The 23503-nt window shown below is 45.1% G+C and overlaps 1 protein-coding gene across 2 annotated transcripts in view; it reads right to left on the minus strand.

Moving 5' to 3' along the window:
- Positions 1-376: 376 nt before the first annotated feature.
- The window catches only part of ADCY8 (adenylate cyclase 8), a 136750-nt gene continuing 113623 nt past the window's right edge, over positions 377-23503 (minus strand). For both annotated transcript variants that reach the window (XM_082235493.1, XM_082235492.1), the window contains 5 exons: positions 20692-20850; positions 16573-16719; positions 7102-7194; positions 5959-6073; positions 377-964 (listed from right to left, as the gene is read on the minus strand). In XM_082235493.1, coding sequence (XP_082091619.1) covers positions 477-964; positions 5959-6073; positions 7102-7194; positions 16573-16719; positions 20692-20850 — 1002 coding nt within the window. In that variant the 3' untranslated portion in view covers positions 377-476. The remainder of the gene's footprint in view (positions 965-5958; positions 6074-7101; positions 7195-16572; positions 16720-20691; positions 20851-23503) is intronic.

Below are 23503 nucleotides of genomic sequence, written 5' to 3' on the forward strand. Positions count from 1 at the left end.
AAATGCAGCAGTCTGATTGGTCCTAGAACAATAGGATTCAGAATGCAGCAGCTTGATTGGTCCTAGAACAATAGGATCCAGAATGCAGCAGCCTGATTGGTCCACAGGAGCCACCCAATCCAGCTCCAGGTGGAACTGAATCCGCGACCTGATTGGTCTACAGGAGAATCCCGGAATTAGCCAATCACGTGGGGCCCATTGTGTAAATAATGTATATAAAGCAGACATTCTGGGGGAACTTCCATTCCTCCTCACCACTATGAGCTGAATAAAGAGCATGAAATCCACTCTCGACTTGGAGTATATTTCAGGAAGGTTTGAGTGTGTCTCTGTGCATGCCTGTGTCTAAAAATAAGCAAACAAAGCAGCCCCGATCTTAAAAAAAATTAAACCATATTTTTATTTATATATTTATTTTTTTTCATATAGAAAAAGAAATTAAAAAATGAAGAGGACGACAAAGAAAAAATGCAGGCTTATGGCAGTTCAGTCTTGTCGGCCCCCTCCGCTTGGGCCGCAGATTCCGATCCTCCGGAAGCGAGCAAAGTCCTCCGGTTGTAGTGTCCTTTGATGATCCCGGAATTGTTGTTCTCGTTCAAGATCTGCTTCTGTTTCTGCCTGTTGAGGGACTGCACCAGCCCCAACACGACAGCCGCCAAGGAATACTGCCCCGTCAGTTTTCTCGGTTGCAAGATCAAAGGGTTTGGCTGTACTCTTCCCAGAAGAAAATAGGTCTTGATCTTCCCTTCTTGTTCGCTGATGCCCTTGACGTAGATCTCCCCCCGGTAGTCGAAGGCAAACCCCCGGTCCTTGAGGATGAGATACGTTTCCTCGGGAACCTGCATTCGGCCGCTAATGCCGGTGCTGTCCATTCGGCTTGCTAAGTTGACTGTTTTGCCCCAGATATCGTACTGGGGTTTCTTAGCACCAATGACGCCCGCGACGACAGAGCCATGGCTGATCCCTAGGAAGGGGAAAAGAGAAAAGATCAGGCTAGAAGAATAGTCATGTTCGTCTGCTGCAGCACAAACAAAAAAGAATGACTGTTTTTGGATCTAACATGGCTGCGGTACCAGATATACTGGGGTCAGTATATCTGAAGGAGCGTCTCCACCCCCCATCGTTCTGCCTGGACACTGAGGTCCAGCGCCAAGGGCCGTCTGGTGGCTCCCTCACTGCGAGAAGCTAAGCTACAGGGAATCAGGCAGAGGGCCTTCTCAGTGGTGGCACCCGCCCTGTGGAACGCCCTCCCACCAGATGTCAAAGAGAAAAATAACTGAAGTGTATCTGAAGAAGTGTGCATGCACACGAAAGCTCATACCAAGAACTAACTTAGTTGGTCTTTAAGGTGCTACTGGAAGGAATTTTTTATTTAGAAAAATAACTACCAGACTTTTAGAAGACACTTGAAGGCAGTCTTGTTTAGGGAAGCTTTTAATGTTTGATGCATTACGGTATTTTAATATCTTCTTGGAAGCTGCCCAGAGTGGCTGGGGAAGCTCAGCCAAATTGCGGGGTATAAATAAATAAATTAATTATTATTTTCACCCCAATGATCACATTCCCCTTCAAAGGTCAGCCTTGCTTACTTGCAGGATGGACTTAAACCCATCCATGGCTGCTCAACTACTTCTGTCTGCAGAACTGTCTCATAATGCAGTCATACCTTGGATCCCAAACGTCTTGCGAGTCAGACGTTTTGGCTCCCGAACACCACAAAGTGACTGTTCCAGTTTGCAAACGTTCTTTGGAACCCGAACATCTGACAGGGCTTCTGCGGCTTCCGATTGGCTGCAGAAGCTTCCTGCAGCCAATCAGAAACTGTGCTTTGGTTTCTGAACGTTTTTTGGAAGTCGAATGGACTTCTGGAACGGATTCTGTTCGACTTCTGAGGTACGCCTTTCTCATTTCACACTTGTAAGAAATCAACCTTTTAGTGTAGCAGCAGCAATGCTCTGTCGATATGACACAGTGCCTTTCCTGTACTTTTTTCAGTGCTTGCTCAAAATGTTTTTGTTTACCTGACAAATACATGTAGTTTTGTGCGTTTTAGCTGCTCTTGATTTTAATAATCTTTTGAATGCTTTCAGCTGTTTTTTAATAAAGATTTTAAAAATATTTTATGTTGTCCTTCTGCAAAACCCTGCTTCGGAGTTTTGCTCCAACCAAAAAGTGTACAATTTATCAAATAAATAAATGCATTCTCACATGGGCAACCTTTGGCTGCGTCTGTGTCTCTTACCTCAGTACAGTAGGTTACTTTGGAACCAGAACAAAAATTAAAGAAGCCCATGTTGTACCACCCAAAAGGGCAGTGGAGATTCTTCAGCCTGCCAGGCCAACCCATTTGGCTAGTGTGTCCCATTTTGACTAAGCCACACTTATCTGCCCTACACCTGAGGTAATATGTGAAGTCAGGTGTCAAGCTGCCAGGGACTGGACTGAGTCACTGGCAGAGGAAGAGGAATGCGGGGGGAGCACACCACCCCTGGCAGCGCGATCCTGGTGGGGTGCCATTGTGGCTGACCCCTGCGGGCAGCGTGCCATGCCCCCAGGACACATGTCACACCCCTGTGGACGGTGCACCATGCCCCTGGGATGCACACCAGCCCCACCCCCACCTGCTCCCCCCCCACAGTGCCAGAGCATGAGGCTCTGCCACTGGACTGAGGAGGAATGGTGGAGACCACCCTCCCCTCCCCCTGAACCTTCCAGAGAAGAGGAAGGTAGTATAGATTTAAAACAGTAGCCTGCAGACAGTCACGGCTCATAGATAGAAGAGGGGCAAAGCTGGGAAATAATGTGTGAAGAGGAGGGGGAAGAAGCAGAGCATTCCAGACCTCCCCTTCTCCCAGAACCCAGTGAGCAGCGAAAGTAGGAGAGCAAAGAGCTATGAGGCAAATGCGGTGGGAGAAGACTGGAAGAAATTTAAAGACTATTTACAGAAATATTGTAAAATTAATGAATGATAGAATGATGTTGGATAGCAACTAAGGGGTTTCCAGCTGTAATGATTTAAGAAAATATGAAAAAAAGGGTTATAAATGGGTTAAAATCTAATGGTAAGGATTTGCTGAACCAATAAATTGAAGTGGAATACAAAAAAGGGAGGTATGAGGAGGTCCGGGAAATAAGTTAAAAGAAAATAAGTAAAAGAAAAAACGTATGTTTTTAAGTGTTTTTATTTTGTATTTTTCATTTTTCTTTTTCATTTTTTCGGTTATATTTCAAAAATTTTAATAAATATTTTATATAAAAAAAGAGCTATGAGGCAAATGGCCTTAAGCGGCCACTGTAAGGGTGGTGGTGCGGGAGACGAGTGAGAAGGGAAGGAGGGGTGGAGATTACTTGGAGCAATGTTATTACTCCAAGAGGCAGCATTCGTAAGCCTCTCTCTGTGAACATTGAATAAAAGACTTGGTAAGAGCTTTTTTTTGTCTAGTTATCCCTGGCAGCTTGCCAGGAGGTGAGGAGGATCAGATTCTCTGAATCAGGTGAAGAGGTAGTTGAAGAGTTTGGATTTGATATCCCACTTTATCACTATCCTAAGGAGTCTCAAAGTGGCTAACATTCTCCTTTCCCTTCCTCCCCCACAACAAACACTCTGTGAGGTGAGTGGGGCTGAGAGACTTCAGAGAAGTGTGACTGGCCCAAGGTCACCCAGCAGCTGCATGTGGAGGAGCGGAGATGCGAACCCGGTTCCCCAGATTACGAGTCTATCGCTCTTAACCACTACACCACACTGTTGAGTTGAAATGATGTTTGCAGGCACCAACAACCCAGGCCTGCATCTATACAGTTCTTTCAAATGGTGTGGTCCAAAATGGATCACCTGATGGAACTGAAAAAAAAAATCTAGGTCCATTGGGATGGTGTAGAAACAAAGTTTGGACTTGCTGGCCAGATCACATTTCTCCACCACAGATCTACAATTTTTAATGGCTCAGAAAGAATGCCCACAGTAATGTAACCATGTTATAGGTGACCTTAAGCACCTGCGGCGGACCTGTAATCAAGCTGTTTATATACCATTATACTGTATCATTATACTGAATACCATTACAGTGGTACCTCAGGTTACATACACTTCAGGTTACATACGCTTCAGGTTACAGACTCCGCTAACCCAGAAATAGTGCTTCAGGTTAAGAACTTTGCTTCAGGATGAGAACAGAAATTGTGCTCCAGCGGCGCGGTGGCAACAGGAGGTCCCATTAGCTAAAGTGGTACTTCAGGTTAAGAACAGTTTCAGGTTAAGAACGGACCTCCGGAACGAATTAAGTACTTAATCTGAGGTACCACTGTATACTGAATGGAAGATGGCAGGATCCCCAACAACGTGCTCTATGGGCAGTCGTCTGGCACTCGTCTGGTTGTGGCAGTAGCGGTTTAGCCATGCTGGCCACACAACCTAGAAACCTTAAGAACTTAATTCATTCTGGAGGTCCATTCTTAACCTGAAACTGTTCTTAAACTGAGGTGCCACTTTAGCTAATGGGGCCTCCCGCTGCCGCCACATGATTTCTGTTCTCATCCCGAGGTAAAGTTCTTAACCTGAGGTACTATTTCTGGGTTAGAGGAGTCTGTAACCTGAAGTGTCTGTAACCTGAAGCGTCTGTAACCCGAGGTAGCACTGTATATGGACAAATGGTATCTCCCTTGGCCTGAAAGATGACCACCGGACCCCATAGTTGCCTTTGACTGGAGTCCAAGGATCATTTACCTCTACCTCTACCTGGCTTTAGGCGCCAGGCCCGTTGACAGACTAACTCTGTGCTACAAAGATGTCAGCAAACATGATGTCAAGGCTGGCAACATCAACACCGCCATGTGGGAATGCCTTGCAGATGACCACAGTGTCTAGAAACAGACAAGTTGTGCATCCACAGCCATGACCAGAGGAGGAATGACCGCTGGGAGGGATGCAGAGAGAAGTAATGTCATGGTGCATTTACGCCAGCAGAACCGGACGCCTTCGTCTGCCCCCAGGCGCTGCAGCCTTCCAACAGTTTGACTTCACACCCAAAGGTGCACTCCTCCAATGTACCTGAGACAAATGGATGGCAGCTCCCAGCTCCCAGGATTATATTGCACATGGCTTCAGTGTAGAGATGCTTGCAAAGGCTTTCTCATTTCCTCCAGGGAAGAATCAGCCTCATGCCTTCAAAGAGAAGCCCATGCAGTGCTACCCTTTCTACTGATGTGAAGCCTACTCACCTGAGAGCTTTAAATGCATCTGAAACTCTACATTCGGGTGACTAATGTTAAAGGGCTCAAAAGGAATAAGAAATATGATTTGGGCTCCGATTTTGAATATGGAGGTCTGGTTGGAAGAAACACAGATCCCACTGGGACAGAGCTTCTCCGAGATTCGATGTCCAACATAAAGGATTACCAACAAAACCGGCAGAGAGGGACTGAGAGAGATTTGAGGGCCTCGGACGTGAGGAATCCAGGCTGAGAACTGATAGACTGATGGATATTTTGGGGGGATCGAAACCGGGAAAGGGGGGGGCGAGAGTTCTGGAATCCAAAGGGCGTATAAATATATTTTGTTTTATGTTATGATGTTCTTTTTTCTTTTAATTAGTTTAAAAATTGGGAAATTTGTGGAAGGGAATGTGGGTCGACCTTAGAAAAGGATTGAATTGATGAGTATCGTGGTTTAATTGAGGTCTATAACTTAAATCTGGTTAATTAAGAAGAATTAAGTAAAATATTAATAAGGTAAAAGTTGGAGATAAGAACTTGCTGAGTTAACTATTGGAATCAGGATGCAAGAAGGGGAGGTGTGGGGAAGTCATGGAAAGTGGTTAAGAAAATAAGGTTTTGAAATTATGCATGTTTGTCCTTGTGTTTGTGTGTTTGTGTGTTTGTGTTATGTCTATATAAACTATAAAAACCCAATAAAAATTTTATATATATAAAAAAATGTTAAAGGGCTCAGCCCATACGTACCAATGCGGAGTTCAAAGTTGTTGAACGAATGCTTGTTGATCTCTTGGATGCTTTCATTCAGCGCTATGGAGAAATCTGCTAGAGCACATAAGTGCCCCCATTTATCTTCGCATTGCTGGGGAGGGAATGAAAAGCAGAAAATTCATTGCACAAGTCAGGCATATAACACCAGTCCTGAGATGACCTGCATTGGCTCCCAGTATGTTTCCAAGCACAATTCAAAGTGTTGGTGCTGAGCTTTAAAGCCCTAAATGGCCTCAGTCCAGTATACCTGAAGGAGCGTCTCCATCCCCATCATTCAGCCCGGACACTGAGGTCCAGTGCCAAGGGCCTTCTGGAGGTTCCCTCCCTGCGAGAAATGAGGTTGCAGGGAACCAGGCAGAGGGACTTCTCAGTAGTGGCACCTGCCCTGTGGAATGCCCTCCCACCAGATGTCAAGGAAATAAACAACTACCTGACTTTTAGAAGACATCTGAAGGCAGCCCTGTTTAGGGAAGTTTTAAATGTTTGAAGTTTTATCATGTTTTTAATATTCTGTTGGGAGCTGCCCAGAATGGTTGGGAGGCCTGGCCAGATGGGCAGGGTATAAATAAAAAATTATTATTATTATTATTATTATTATTATTATTAGGCATAGGTCAGCTGCCCTCCACTCACATTTCATACAATCGGGATCTTGCTCCCTGTACCACTAGAGATTAATTTTATTTTTTATTTGTTTGCCACTTAATTGCAAATAAACACCCAGATAAAATGTTTCTATATCACCAGGCCTTGGGCTGATTAACATTCTAAAGCCTTTTAGATGCAATTGGGGGGGGTATTGTTTTTAAAAAAATGCATTTTGTGTTCTCAATTTGCATTTTTGTTGTTGTGAAGTACCCTGTGATCTTTGGATAAAAGGTATTATACATATACATATACATATATATATATTTATATACATATATATATATATTTGCACACATACACACACCAATATTGTTCAACCAGCATGTAGCCATGACAGGTGAGAACAAATATCTGTTATGTTCCAGGAAAGGCCAAACTGCATATATTTAAAAGCGACTCCAATGTCCTGTACTTTAGACTATGCATTAGAAAATACAAGCTCTCTTTGTTAGGCAACAGAAAACTCCTTACCTGTTTTTCAGGTGATAACCCGGACACAGCCATGTAGGTGCTGCCAATGGTTTTGATTTTTTCAATATCTTGAAACCTTTCTTCACCTAGCAACTAACAAAGAAAAGAGTTCATTGAATCGCATTTTATTGGATGCACAGCTCCCAAACGGGTTTTTATTTTTTATTTTTATTTTTCATCACGTGGAAGGTGTCAATTCAGTAGCACTTTGCAGAAGGGCTAATGACCTGTGTTTTTGTTTTTGTTTTAAAAAAGCATAACTGTTAGGAAACATTTAAGAATGTTAAATTCCATGGAATATGCTGCAACTCAACAGGTTTGCCCCAGTATGTGATTATCCAGATATGCATTTATGTGGTTGCGGATGGGACAGAATGAAGATGATGGTATTTTGTGTTAATGTTTGTGCATTTGCACACACCTGCACTACAGGTGAAGCTGAACTGGCCTTCCTTCCCTGGCAGATTGCGGAGGTTGGAACTCTCTGCTATTTACACAGAACATTCGTATCCTGACCCCATAACCAGAGTTCTCTGGGCATCCAGCTATGAAATTGGCAGCATGCAACCCAGGCATAAAAACACAAATACAGCATAAAACAAAATGACCAAAAAAAGCCTGTTTAGCCCATAACATCATGTTGGAAGATTGGGAAAGGTTATGGAAAATTGATTTACAACTCACAGATTGTTCTTTGTTGAAAGAAAACTATATGAAGATGATGTATAGATGGTATATAACACCAGTGAAGTTAGGAAGAATGTATAAAACCGGTTCAAATCTGTGTTGGAAATGTAAGGAAAAAGAAGGGACTTTTTATCATACGTGGTGGGATTGTAGTAAAAAAAGGGGGGAAAATGATATATAATGAGTTGAAGAAAATGTTCCAATGCTTTCTTGTTAGGGATTGTAGGAAAAGACCTGCCAAGGAAATTAAAAAACATTTTCATGTATGCGACAACGGCGGCAAGAGTCTTAATAGCACAAGGATGGAAGAATGAGGAAATCCTGACTAAAGAACTGTGGCAAGAGAAATTGATGGATTACGCGGAATTGGCAAAACTGACACATAAACTGTGACTTTAAAGAAGAATGGGAACATTTTACGAAGTACTTAAAGAAACAAATAAATGAACTGGACTCCTTGGCGGGTTTTGAATAAACATTCACAAACTCTTTATTGGTAATATACCAATAGAGAAATTGAGGATCTTTACAACTTTATAACATGCAGAGAATAATATGTGCTGGGAAACCAGAGAGAGGAGCTGAGGGAAGTGTGGGGGGTGGGTGGGGTGGGAGGGATGGGTTGTTCTTTTTAGGGGAGGGGGAAATGGGGGGGAGAAATGAGGATGATGGGTTTTTAATGAATTGTTATGTCAAAATTCCTCATTAAAAATACTTATAAAAAACCCTGTTTTTGCACAAACCAGCATACCCTAGCGACTGTTTCCTGACATGAGCCACACAAGGTTGCAGTCACTGCCCCTGCCAGCCCCCAAATATTCCTTTTCCCACTGTAATGGGAAACCTCTCCCAGCGACCAGTTGTGCTAGCAGAGGGGTTTCTATACATTTTATTGGGGTTTTTTTACATATAATTTCCAACAGTCATATAACATAACTTTTCATCTTATACAATGTTTTAGACTTTCATCAACACCTCTGATGATTTTTCGTTCTTTATCACTTATTCTGCATTTCACCATTACTCTTAATTGTCATTACCAGTGACTAATAATTCTCCTCATAGTCTTCCTTGCAATATTTTGAATACAGTGGTGCCTCGCAAGACGAAATTAATCTGTTCCGCGAGTCTCTTCGTCTAGCAGTTTTTTCGTCTTGTGAAGCAACCCTATTAGTGGCCTAGCGGCTATTAAAGGCTTAGCGGATTAGCGGCTAAAAGGCTATTAGCGGCTTAGCGGCTTAGAAAAAGGGGGGGGGGAGCAGAAAAAAATCGGAACAGTCGCAAGACGTTTTCGACTTGCAAAGCAAGCCCATAGGGAAAATCGTCTTGCGAAGCAGCTCAAAAACGGGAAACCCTTTCGTCTAGCGAGTTTTTCGTCTTGCGAAGCATTCGTCTATTAATCTCATCACCTACATTGCCAAGTAAAAATGCTTCTCGTTTCTTGACAAATGTATATTTCAACATATTTTTCATCTCATTATATATAATTTCCTAAGTCCTGTTTCATATTTTTAACTATCATTTTAGTTTTCTTTTTGTTCAATTTAAAACCTGCTACATGTCCGAATCTAATACTTCCTTGGCACTAATTAATGGTTCTTCTATTGTTAATACCAAGTCATCAGCAAAGGCTTTCGCTTTATGTTCCTATGGTATAGAATCATAGAATCATAGAGTTGGAAGAGACCACAAGGGCCACCGAGTCCAACCCCCTGCCAAGCAGGAAACACCATCAGAGCACTCCTGACATATGGTTGTCAAACCTCTGCTTAAAGACCTCCAAAGTAGGAGACTCCACCACACTCCTTGGCAGCAAATTCCACTGTCGAACAGCTCTTACTGTCAGGAAGTTCTTCCTAATGTTTAGGTGGAATCTTCTTTCTTGTAGTTTGGATCCATTGCTCCGTGTCCGCTTCTCTGGAGCAGCAGAAAACAACCTTTCTCCCTCCTCTATGTGACATCCTTTTATATATTTGAACATGGCTATCATATCACCCCTTAACCTCCTCTTCTCCAGGCTAAACATGCCCAGCTCCCTTAGCCGTTCCTCATAAGGCATCGTTTCCAGGCCTTTGACCATTTTGGTTGCCCTCCTCTGGACACGTTCCAGTTTGTCAGTGTCCTGAGGGGTTTCTGGCTTGAATTCTGTAGGGATTCAAGCCTCCCAGATGCCACCTCCCATGTTTGGGAAAAACGCCACACTCTGATTTTGCATGAAGTGAAAGATTGCATTTTTATGACTCTCTCGATCAGTTCGTCATCTCTGCACCCAACAGCAATTGATGACTAGATGACACACTGTTTGCCACACACTCTGTACATCCAAACTGTGCTTCGAAATCTTCTGTTAGCATGACACTGCAGTCCTGTCTACGCTCAAGGTCACTGCAGCCGTGCCCTGAATACAGGACCTGGGCTTCTTAAAGCGTGCTTTGCAGAACGGCATAAATCTACAGACTGCTTGGAAACTTTACATGCCCTGCAAATGAGGCTTAATTCCCCCCCAGTCTTTAATAATAATAATAATAATAATAATAATAATAATAATAAATGTTGCAATGGCCATAATCTGCATTTTGGACCAGGATAATAGATGCCGTGTAAAGCAATTTGATTTCACACTCCCTGCACACAAATCTTTGCAGGATCGAAAGGAGAGAGAGAAATGATCCCTGTAATGGGGGGAAAACTTAAAGCATTTCATGACAATATCAATATTGGTATTACCTGCACTGCAGGAGAGAGGAGGAAATGGAGCAATTAAGATTAGATTGGATAAGCTCAACAGACAAATGAGAGCAAGACTAGTGATGACTGCGTGTGAGTTTGAGAGAGAGGGTGCGAAGAAAGGGAGGGAGAGAAATCACACTGTTTGATTCTTAAGAAAGCCACTTCTGCCCTAAGGAGGAGGTGGGGTTGCAGGCTTCTCGGCCCCTCCATGCGTGCGGTGGGTGGAGGCCAGCCCACCGGCTGCGTCGCCCCCTGGCCCAGCCAATCAGCTGGCTCGGGGGCGTGACCTGCCCTATAAAGGCAGGATCTCCCTCTGTGCCGCCGGCCAGCTGTTCCTGCTTTTCCCACCCTCCCGCCCTATAAGGTTTTTCGTTCCTTGACCTTGCTATGGACCTTGGTTGGTCGCCGTTGAGGGGCCTGGTAGGAATTTTTCCACTTGGCAAATTGGCACCAGCCACTTGGTTTTCGCCTACCTCGTAGCAAATTGTCGCAACTGTCTGGGTATTGGCGGTTAGGCATTGGTATTGTTCTGTAGATGGAAGAGGGGAGGTAGCGCCATCACCTGCCCCACATATTGAAGGGTAGTCTGGTAAAGGATTCCCGGGGGCGTGGCCCTGTCCGAAGCCTAGGGATGCCCCCTAGCGCTGACCCCGGGGGGAGTTCCTAGTTGACGTGCATCAGCAGAACTCCCCCTACTGGTGGTTAACCCTTCCCGGACTTCGAGCGGACGGGCTGAAGTCGGATATGCACTGGTACCTCGGGTTAAGAACTTAATTCGTTCTGGAGGTCTGTTCTTAACCTGAAACTGTTCTTAACCTGAGGTACCACTTTAGCTAATGGGGCCTTCTGCTGCTGCTGCGCCGCCAGAGCACGATTTCTGTTTTTATCCTGAACCAAAGTTCTTAACCCAAGGTACTATTTCTGGGTTAGCGGAGTCTGTAACCTGAAGTGTATGTAACCCGAGGTACCACTGTAGTCGGTTAGGACCAGTGCCTAAGCCAATACAGCTCCTCACCTGTAACCAATAAAGTTGTGGCCTTTTTTTTTAGCCCATTAACCTTAATAATTGTGTCATGTACCATTATTTCCACCTGTGGGGGTGGGGGTGGGAACTCACCGCGCAAACATAAGCCCAGCTGGATCAGGCCAAAGTTCCACTTAGTTGAGCATCCTTATCTCACAGTGGCCAGGTAGATATCTATGGGAAGTTCACAAGCAGGACCTGGGTGCAACAACCATCTCCTATTTGTTTTGGAAGCAGCAAATGGTTCTGGATATAAGTTGCTGGAAACTGCAGGAGGGGAGGGGGGGGGCTTGTTCAGCAGCTAGACTGGTTCCTGGGAGCGGCCGCCGGGACCACATAACACCGGTCCTGAGAGATCTGCATTGGCTCCCATTACGTTTCCGAGCACAATTCAAAGTGTTGGTGCTGACCTTTAAAGCCCTAAACGGCCTCGGCCAAGTAGACCTGAAGGAGCGTCTCCACCCCCATCGTTCTGCCCGGACACTGAGGTCCAGCGCCGAGGGCCTTCTGGCGGTTCCCTCCCTGCGAGAAGTGAGGTTCTAGGGAACCAGACAGAGGGCCTTCTCGGTAGTGGTGCCCGCCCTGTGGAACGCCCTCCCTTCAGATGTGAAAGAAATAAGCAGCTATCTTCTTTTTAAAAGACATCTGAAGGCAGCCCTGTTTAAGGAAGTTTTTAATATTTAGTGCTGTGTTGTTTTAAACACTTGATTGGAAACCGTCCAGAGTGGCTGGGGAAACTCAGCCAGATGCGCAGGGTATAAATAATAAATTATTATTGTTGTTGTTGTTGCTGGTTCCCTGTAGGCATCTGGAAGAGGATGCTGGCTTAAATGGAACACTGGCTTGACCCCGCCATACTATCCTTATGTTCTTATTGGCTCAGGAACATAAGGCCAGACACTTCATTCGCTGTGCGAGGTCACAGCTGCGGCACTTAATTGAACTGTCTCAGCTCCTTTCCTTCATTTAAGCCTGCTGAAAGAGGCTTCTGGTGGAAGTCAATCAACTGTGTCTCCAAATCAAAAGCAGATTAACAACTGGCAAAGGACTGCATCACCTCCTCTTGCTTCCCAAACTGATCGTTATATATACCTAACGATGTCGGGAGTCGCCCCTAATTGGATCCTTTATAAATTAAGCGGTCAGTGCAAGAATAGAAGGTTAAGTTTCTCAATGAGGCTGATGCTTTCTGACTTTCTTGGCACCCTGGGAAAATCCTAGCCAGTGTTGTGCTTATGTGCTGTTGCAGGAATTTATGTATAGGTTGGGGCAGGGGTTGCCCCTCCAGCAGATATCATGCACATGCAGCCCACTACCAAAACCAGCACAATCGCTTTTGTGATTTGTCCCCACAAAACACTTCATCACAGTTTCTTCCTATCTATTCAAAGGGCCTTTGCTGCAGGATACCAAATGTAACAATTCACTGATCAAAGTATCTATGTACTGGCTCACTGGGAAAACTTCAGAAATTCATATAGACATGTAAGCTCAGCTACTCAGTAGCCCCTCTGCCTGAGTGATAATCCCTGGCATCCTGATACCTGAGTGCCAGACAAGTAGCCATTCCAGAAATAACAAACCCAGATGAAGACAAAAGGGTGTGGTTAACTTGGCTGGGAAACAGGGAAATGTAAATATCTCTTTTGTTACACTTGATGGGTGTTTGGTGGAAGGCAAGGAGAACCATAGGGCAGGGTCTAGGATGCTCAGATTACTGCCACCAGACCTCCCCTTTCATGATGTAATCATGATGTATTAGTGATGTAGTTTGGGGGGGGGGTGTAACATGGGGATTCACAGCTAATAAAAGTTTGGGGGCTCTTGTTCGGGGCTTCCATCTTGTCCCACCTTGTGGCAGCTGGGAGTCCTGTCGCGACAGTCTTCAATAAAGACTAAGCCTACTGGCTGCTGTTTTGCTCTGGTATTCCTTGGCTGGTGTCCATGTTTTTTTGTCCAAGGGAGCCCTCAGATTTCTCCGTTAAGAGTGCTCAAATGGAATAAGGGCCAGATCAGGACCAGGTAACTTGAGAAGTCACCCTACCCCTTAAATATCCAGTAGGCAGCTGCGTTCTGCAAGAGATTTTTGCCTTGAAGTCCCCCCCCCCCCCAATATCACAGTAACTCAGAGTAGGCCCGTCAACGTGACTGACCTTGTTCTGTGGAACAGCCTCCCCACTGAGATATGAGGGGAGGCCATCGCCTGTACCTCCTCCTGAAGCAATTGCAGTTGTTTTTGTCTTAGATTTAAAAACAATGCAAAATGAACACTATTTCCAGTTGTTCTTTGCACTATTAAAAAAAACTATTTTAGCTGTTATTGTTATATGTTCGCATTTCACCTTAAAGCACATGTAAAAGGCATTTCATGATTATTTAATATAATTACTAATATTGTTGGATATGACGGGACCTGCTTTGTTTTGAAAGCCTGCTGTTTTGCTCCAGCTGCAGCGCGAAAAACAGAGCCATTAATAAATACACCGATAGCTGGGTAAGAACTTGGGCATAAAATTGAGTTTTTATATCAATAGACACAGTGGGAGAGGATTGCCGGCAGTGTTTGAAAAGCTGAACACCTCTTTGAAATGTCTCTGAGCTGCATTACAACACAAGCTATTGAACGTTCCCGTCTTAAAGGCTACCTCTGTCATGCCCTCGGCTTGTCGATCTATACAGATTTGTACAATTGCTCAAAATGTCACCTTGAAATGAGGGGGGGGGGAGTCAGAGTTTCAGGGAACATTATTTCCTTCAGCTTGAAATGGCAAGCTGGCAAGGATGCCCAGGTAGAGGCTTCAGAGTGTGAAGAGACAAACTGGAACAACCATCCCATCTCTACTGTCTGAAATGGCTTCCTGGCTTACCCAAGGAATTGCACTTTCAAGTAGCTGGCACACTTGTCTCTGGATACATCCTTTGATCTGCATTTCCTGACATTTGTGCACATGTAACCAAGACACACAGCAGCCCAGAATCCATGAGAGGGAGCCCAATGAGAGAGAAACTCAAAAAAAAAAGTCGGTGAAATGCAACAACGGAGACCTAGCAGAGGTGTTATCTCAGGACTCCGAGACACAAACTGTATTTTGAGAAGCACTGCCATATGCCAGCGCTGGACACCTGTGTCGTTTCAAGCACAGGGAAGACGTATTGCAGAAATGAGGAGCCTGAGAAGCAAATGCGGCCCCTTAGGTCTCTCTATCTGGCCCCTGGGAGGCCCCCTCTCCCTGGGCCACATCGCTCCCTGCCCTGCTTCTGCCCTGGCTAGAATGCACCCTTGTGCTCTTCTGATTCTCAGAGCCGCCTTTCCCATATGGCTCAGTGGTTCATTGCGACAGGGCGCCGGCCTCCCAGGGGCGCCCCAGTGAGTGGGGGAGCTGCGCGGCTTTGCTGGCAGCCTCCCCTTTCCCTGCACACCTGCCAGCTGCTCCCCGTCAAACATATGGCTGGCGGGCATGCAGCTTCCCTCCCAAGCCTTTCCCGCAGCAGCATGGGGGAGAGTTGCGTACCCCCTCCCATGGCTGGCAGTGTGCAGCTTTGCCCCCCCATTATCCATGGTAATTTGGGGGTGCAGAGTGGATATTTGCACCCTGGCGCTGCAACTGCTAAAGATGGCACTGCTGATGCTTCTTACTAGCCTGGATGGAGGGCAGAGAGGGGCATGTATGGAAACTAGCCAATTGCACAAGGTGAAATTGCACTACTGATCCGTGGCCCCTGCAGAGTTGCTGGGAAGGGAATGCGGCCCTTGGTTTGCCAAAGAGTCACCTCCCTTGCCTCATTGTTACCAGAATAAGCAGTTGTGTTTGGTGCTATATACAGTGAGGGGGGAAGTATTTGATCCCCTGCTAAATTTGCCCGTTTGCCCTCTGACGAAGAAATGACCAGTCCATAATTTTCATGGTAGATTTATTGTAGCTTTGAGAGACAGAATAACAACAGGAAAAACCCCAGAAACCCAGAAGACAAAAGTCAGGGTTTTCCTGTTGTTATTCTGTCTCTCACAGCTACAATAAACCTACCATGAAAATTATGGACTGGTCATTTCTTCATCAGAGGGCAAACTTAGCAGGGGACCAAATACGTCCCCCCCCCCCGACTATATATATATAGGTATATACAGTAGCACCTCAGCTTATGTTGCCCTCGGGTAATGTAAACTTCAGGTTGCGAAAGTGGCAAACCCGGAAGTGTTTTGCTGTGCGCGCATACACAGAAGCGCTCTACCACACCGCACACATGTGCAGAAGTGGTCCCCTGGTTGCGGAAACCTCGGGATTTGACCGGAGCTCTGGAACGGATCCCATCCACAACTGGAGGTACCACTGTATATATTTACATCACTGGAGTCTGGCAGCCAAAGGTTAGGCTGTGTGTCAGGGATTCTTTAGTTGTGATTTCTGTACTGCAGGGGGTTGGTTTAGAGGACATTTGGGGGATCCCATCTCTACAATTTTATTTCAAATTAATATTCAGAGTTCCTCCACTTTGGGTCTCCTGCTTGCACATTTTTTCTTCCGGCTCTGCCTCTCACATATCCTTCTCTTACGGCTTCTTTTCCAACCTTTGCTTCCCAAACATCCCAGCTTCCCTTGCTGTTCTGCTTTCTTGGGCTGCTGCCTTCTTTCCAAAGCCCTCGACTTTTTCTTTCCTCTGCCCTTCTGTCTGTTCTGTAGGACGCATGCCACTGAGCCAATTGCAATGAGAGTCCTTTCAGAGGAGAGCAGCTGAGCCAATCGGAGTAAGGAAATCTTTCACCCGCCTTCTGTGCCACCAGGGCAGCTCGGCCAATCATTGCCCGATAACTCATTATCAACCCCCACCTCCCAAAACCCCCTCAGCACATTACCATATAGATTGAAATAAAAGCAGCCGAAATCACTGCATGGAGGTTAAACTAATGTAATGACTGAGCTGGTGCAAATGCCAGGCCTCCCGACCCTGACCGCCTGTTTTCTTAAATTTCATTCCACTGCACACACACACACACACCTGCCCAAAAACGCCACCAAGGGCTGCGAAATTACCTCATCGAAGTCTGCAATGATTTCGTTCAGCAGACGCAGACATTCCACTCCCTGGTTGTTCATTTCGGTCTGGGAATAGAAGTCGGCAAAGCCCGGGATGGAAGCAAACATGACGCCGACAGCGTCGTAGGACTGAGAATACAGTTCCTAGGGATAGGGGAAGAGCAAAAGGGAGAAAAATGAACCTCAGTGACATATTGCAGGTAGCAGAATAAAGGGAGCGGGCAGCGAGTTTCATTGCCCGCAGTTAACACATCATAGAATTTTGTGCATCTTGTGAGCAAGAGGAAGGACAGGTGTTTGTTACTTGCTCATCAATTAACCCTAGAGGTAGATTAATAATAATAATAATAATAATAATAATAATAATAATAATAATATTTATACCCCACCCATCTGGCTGGGTTTCCCCAGACACTCTGGGTTGCTCCCAACAGAATATTAAAAACACAATAAAACAAACATTAAAAACTTCCCTAAACAGGGCTGCCTTCAGATGTCTTCTAAAAGCCAGTTGTTTACTTCCTTGACATCTGGATGCTGTTTAGTTGGAATTCCTGCATTGCAGGGGGTCGGACTCGATATCCCTTACGGTCCCTTCCAACTCTACGGTTTTATGATTCTGTGATATTCAATGGTAGATGAAGGACTCAGCCACGTTAGTCAAAATACAGCGTTATAAATGCGTCATAACACTGTGATGCCAGATGGCGCTGAAATCACAACTCAACAATATTTTCAATTGCGAGCTTTACAACTTTTTTTTTTTTTGCAGAGCGTATTCAGAACATTTCTTATAGTTGTTTAGATCTAGCCCTAGGATGCAGGGCTGGCCTCTGGCAACTGGCTTTGGCTGCCATGAAAGGGCTGCAAGGTTTAATGTATGTAAAAGGTAAAGGGACCCCTGACCATTAGGTCCAGTCGTGACCAACTCTGGGGTTGCGGCGCTCATCTCGCTTTATTGGCCGAGGGAGCCGGCATACAGCTTCCGGGTCATGTGGCCAGCATGACTAAGCCGCTTCTGGCGAACCAGAGCATCGCATGGAAATGCTGTTTACCTTCCCGCTGGAGCGGTACCTGTTTATCTACTTGCACTTTGATGTGCTTTCGAACTGCTAGGTGGGCAGGAGCAGGGACCGAGTGATGGGAGCTCACCCCGCCGCGGGGATTCGAACCGCACTTGATACAAGCAAGAGCCTGCATGTGTGAGCCACTTGCCTTGCAGTGGCAGGGAAGCTATTTGATGTGCAAAATTGTTGGTGGGCGGGGTATAATAATAATAATAATAATAATAATAATAATAATAATAGCTTAGGGATTATGCATGAAAAAGTGTTCACTCTTCCATTCCCCTTTCCTGGAGAGCAGTGAAGCTCACATATTACGTAGATGAGCATTTTCTGCATTAAAGCACAAACAAGCCAGTGAACTGATTTGCAAATCTTCAGCAGGCATGATAATGAAAGAGGCTGAGAGAGAGAGGAAAGGGATTATTATGTTGAGAGATCAGAGACAGTCTGAAAATAACAGGCATAAATGGCAAACTATGCAGAGAGTGCTCTCCACACAGCGAGAACAGATGTAGCTTAGCATAACATTGGCCTGGTTCCCAAGTCGCATTAAACCATAGTTCAAAACAAACGATGGGTTGAATGTTCTTGGGTCACCTGGTTACATTTTTGCCCTGCGCATGACCCTCAATTTGCAAGCGATGAAAATAAGGCAGGGGTCATTTTATTTTATTCCTTATTTAATATTCCATTGATACCCCATGTTTCCTCAAGGAAACGATGGCTATCCATCTCACCGGATGGTTCTCACAGCAGGCTGAGATACAGTGACTGGACCAAATTAGCTTCATGGCTGAGTGAGGATTTGAACCCAAGTCTCCCGGGTTGTGGTCCGATACCCTAACCCAGGGGTAGGCAACCTAAGGCCTGTGGGCCGGATCTGACCCTATCGCCTTCTCAATCCGGTCCGTGGATGGTCCGGGAACCAGCGTGTTTCTACATGAGTAGAATGTGTGCTTTTATTTAAAATGGATCTCTGGGTTATTTGTGGGGCCTTCCTGGTGTTTTTGCATGAGTAGAATGTGTGCTTTTATTTAAAATGCATCTCTGGGTTATTTGTGGGGCATAGGAATTCGTTCATTCCCCCCCCCCTTAAAAATATAGTCCGGCCCACCACATGGTCTGAGGGATGGTGGACCGGACCGCGGCTGAAAAAGGTTGCTGACCCCTGCCCTTACCACTATACCACCCTGGTTCATTTCACTTATTTTAAGGGGAGAATGGTCCAAAATTCCCGCATTTGGGACCTCCTTTCATCTTGGTGTCAGGAGAAATCAGTGGCTGTTATTACAATAAAAATAGTAATACTGCACCCCCCAATCCATTGTTTGCAGTGGAGGTGTTTATTATGGTAGTTCATAACAAGGTCTAACAATTAAAAAAAAATATGGGAGGCAATCCAGAGGGCAACAAAATATCACCCCAAGGACCGCCTCTTCCCAGATGAACCGACCCGTACCCTAAGATCATCTTCTGAGGCCCCCCTTTGTGTGTCTCCTCCTTGAGAAGTCCAGAGAGTGGCAACACGAGAACAGGGCCTTCTCTGCAGTGGCTCCCTGTCTGTGGAATGCTCTCCCCAGGGAAGTTCACCTGGCACCTTCATCATACACCTTTAGGTGCCAGGCAAAACCGTTCCTTTTTAACCAGGCCTTTGGTTGATCTTATTGACATGCAACACCCTTTTTTTTGGGGGGGGGGTTATTAGGTTATTGCTTTTGGTTTGATTTTATATGTTGTGGTCTTGTTGTGAACCGCCCTGAGACCTCTGGGATAGGGCGGTGTATAAGTTGAATAAAATCGTCAATCATCATCATCATCTTCAAAACTAAATCTTGACACTAGGAAAACACCCCCATCATGGTCAAAGCTGGATGTTCCTTTGAAAGAACTGTAAGTGGGATAGCTCAGCTGCTGGAGCATAAGATTCTTAATTTCAGGGTGATGGGTTTGAGCCCCACTTTGGGTGAAAGATTTCTGCATTGCAGGGGGTTGGACTAGATGATCCTCGTGGTCCCTTCCAACTCTACAATTCTGTGATTCTGTATGCACAGTGTCAGCAGAATTGTTTGCTGCAATACTCAGCATTCCACAGACGGGGAGCCACTGCAGAAAAGGCCCTTTCTCATGTTGCCACCCTCTGGACCTCTCAAGGAGAAGATACATGAAGGAGGGCCTCAGAAGATGATCTCAGGGTCCGGGTAGGTTCATATGGGAAGAGGCAGTCCTTGAGGTAATATTTTGTTGCCCTCTGGATTGCCTCCCATACATTTTTAAAAATTGTTAGACCTTATTATAAACTCCTTAGTGGTGTTTCATCGCAGCAGGCGGCAGACCGGCAGCTGCCTGTTCAGGTGAGTGGCAGAGTGTAAGGGATTGGCGACAAATTGTGCCTTACCTCTAACACAGTTCATTTCAGACTTGGAATTTGGGTTTTCTTGCTCCATGGTTGAAATATACCCGGAGTGGAGATTGGATTTCATGCTCTTTATTCAGCTCATAGTGGTGAGGAGGAATGAAAGTTCCTCCAAAGTATCTGCTTTATATACATTATTTACACAATGGGCTGCACGTGATTGGCTAATTCTGGGATTCTCCTGTAGGCCAATCAGGTTGTGGATTCACTTTCATCTGGAACTGGATTGGGTGGCTCCTGCAGACCAATCATACTGCTGCATTGTTCTAGGACCAATCAGACTGCTGCATTCTGAATCCTATTGTTCTAGGACCAATCAGACTGCTGCATTTTGGATCCTATTCAACTCGGTACATAACAGTGGTTATTATAAATAAGGTTTTAGAACTCTTGGCTGGGACCCATACATGCATCCATGCACTGAAGACAACAGTGTGTTAAGCCAGAGCTTTGCTTGCTGTTTTCTTTCCACTGCTTCCCCCATTTTGCTGAAGAGGCAAGCCTTTTCAGCAGCTTGTCTCTTCAGCAGCATGAATTTCACCAGCTGTGAAGGCAATCACAAGAGAAGACCCAACTGCACAAGATTTTTAAATGCTGCCCATTCTTAGGTGAAACCAGAGCCAAAATATTACATACTTCATTATCTCGGTCCTTTTCCAAGAAGTGACGGGCAACGTGGCTTGGAAGGATATTGCGCAGCATGTTTTCGTTGTGTTCTCTTAACTCCTTCATCTCGTTGATTTCTTCTTTGGCTTGGCCACGCCACAGGAAGTCCAACCTGGCTGTGTATTCAAGCTGTAGAGGTGAGGAGAGGAAAGGGAAATGAATTAAATGTTAAGCCACTTAGGGTTTTGATTACGTGAGCCAAGGCACGTAAGTCAGGCACTGTGAATCAGATGCCAGTCTCACTTGGAGATGGGCCTTCCCTTCCGCATTTCATCCTCACAACAGACCTGTGAGGTAGGGATGCCATATTTTGAAGAGCAAAAAAGAGGACACATTTGCCAACTTCTGCTTTTAACTACAGATCCCTGACGACTCTCATTTCAACACCTCTACTATATGTGGGCTATAGAAGCTGTGATATATTGCTGGTAGCAATGTTCTTAACTTTCAACAAAATAATAATAATAATAATAATAATAATAATAATAATAATAATAATACATATTTCTCCCTCACTTGCCACATGAAAGTATTTGGGCCCATTTCCCCATCTTTGTGAACACAAGTGTGCACAGAACAATTGATTAAACTGTTGAACAATTGATTAAACTTGACATCTTTCCGCAGGGCCTGCAAGACAGAGCTGTTCCACCTGGCCTTTGGTTTGGACTCAGTCTGACCCTTATGTTTCCCTCCCCCTTATGGCTTTGATCTATGGGCTACTATTAAAATGAGGCTGCATTTTAAATTATATTTTAACCTGTATTTTAATTTTTTTAAATTTTTTTGTCGTTTTACTGGTGTTAGCAGCCCTGAGCCCAGCTCTTGTTGGGGAGGGCATGGTATAAATAAAAATTATTATTATTATTAACAACAACATGTACATTCTATTCATTAAAAACAGTGAGGAGTGGGAGTGCAGTGCGACACATAGGGCTTTAAAAATTGTTTTTATTAAATATACAGTGGTACTTTGGTTTACGAACTTAATCCATTCCGGAAGTCCGTTCTTAAACGAAAGAGTTCTTAAACCAAAGCGTGCTTTTCCATAGCAGTGAGGGACTCAATTTACAAATGGAACACACTCGACAGGAAGAGAAACATGTTCTCATTCCAAGGCAAAGTTCACAAACCAAAACACCTACTTTTGCAGTGTTCTTAATCCAAGTTGTTCACAAACTAAGCTGTTCTTAAACCAAGGAACCTTTCTCTCTCTCCCTCTCTCTCTCTCTCTCTCTCTCTCTCTCTCTCTCTGTGTGTGTGTGTGGACAAAGCTATCAATGGCTCCTAGCCATGATGGCTCTGTTCTGCCTCCACAGTCTGAATATCAGTTGCTGGAAACTACAGGAGAGTAGAGTGCTTTTATGCTCGTGTCCTGGCTATGGGTGTCCTACAAGCATTTGGTTGACCAATGTGAGAACAGAATGCTGAAGTAGAAGGGTCATTCACCTGGTCCAGCGGATCCTCTTCTTAGGTGATCATAGAATCATAGAATCATAGAGTTGGAAGAGACCACAAGGGCCATCGAGTCCAACCCCCTGCCAAGCAGGAAACACCATCAGAGCACTCCTGACATATGGTTGTCAAGCCTCTGCTTAAAGACCTCCAAAGTAGGAGACTCCACCACACTCCTTGGCAGCAAATTCCACTGTCAAACAGCTCTTACTGTCAGGAAGTTCTTCCTAATGTTTAGGTGGAATCTTCTTTCTTGCAGTTTGGATCCATTGCTCCGTGTCCGCTTCTCTGGAGCAGCAGAAAACAACCTTTCTCCCTCCTCTATGTGACATCCTTTTATATATTTGAACATGGCTATCATATCACCCCTTAACCTCCTCTTCTCCAGGCTAAACATGCCCAGCTCCCTTAGCCGTTCCTCATAAGGCATCGTTTCCAGGCCTTTGACCATTTTGGTTGCCCTCCTCTGGACACGTTCCAGTTTGTCAGTGTCCTTCTTGAACTGTGGTGCCCAGAACTGGACACAGTACTCCAGGTGAGGTCTGACCAGAGCAGAATACAGTGGCACTATTACTTCCCTTGATCTAGATGCTATACTCCTATTGATGATGCCTCACTTATGCAGAGAGGCCGCATTTATGTGGGTACCTGCCAAATCAGGATTGGGGATCCTGTACAACATGCATGTATAATAACCAGTGTTATATCTGAACATTCCATACCAGCTTTGAAAATACACGTGCTCAGACCACTCAGGGGACAAGGTTAAAAAAAAGGAATGGGATTGCTTTAAAAACTGCCTGACAAAATATGGTTCCAAAAACAATACTTGGTTGTGCTTAGATTAATCTCACAGATATAATGGGTAAAAACCTGATGTTAATAAATGAATACAGAATATTTGTCACTTAAGTACAGCGGTACCTCTGGTTGCGGACAGGATCTGTTCTGGAGCCCTGTTTGCAACATGAGCAGAACGCAACCCAAGTCTGCCTGTCTGCATGTGCGCGGGTCGCAATTTGCCACTTCTGCGCATGCATGCTGCTCTGTCCCATCTGGAGCGGCCGGGGAATTATGTGAGGCTGCTGTTTGTGGATTTTAGCTCTGCTTTTAACACTATCCTCCCCCATAGACTGGTGTCCAAGCTAGAGACGATTGGACTCCCTAACTCCACCTGTCTCTGGGTTTTAGATTTTTTGTCAGAACGTTCTCAGAGGGTTAGAGTAGGGTCACATGTGTCCACAGCCCTTAGCCTTAACACCGGCTCACCACAGGGTTGCGTGTTGAGTCCCCTGCTCTATGCTCTCTATACGTATGACTGTACAGC

The sequence above is a fragment of the Podarcis vaucheri genome, assembly GCF_965113315.1.
Source record: "Podarcis vaucheri genome assembly, chromosome: 8".
In the NCBI taxonomy this organism is placed as follows: domain Eukaryota; kingdom Metazoa; phylum Chordata; class Lepidosauria; order Squamata; family Lacertidae; genus Podarcis; species Podarcis vaucheri.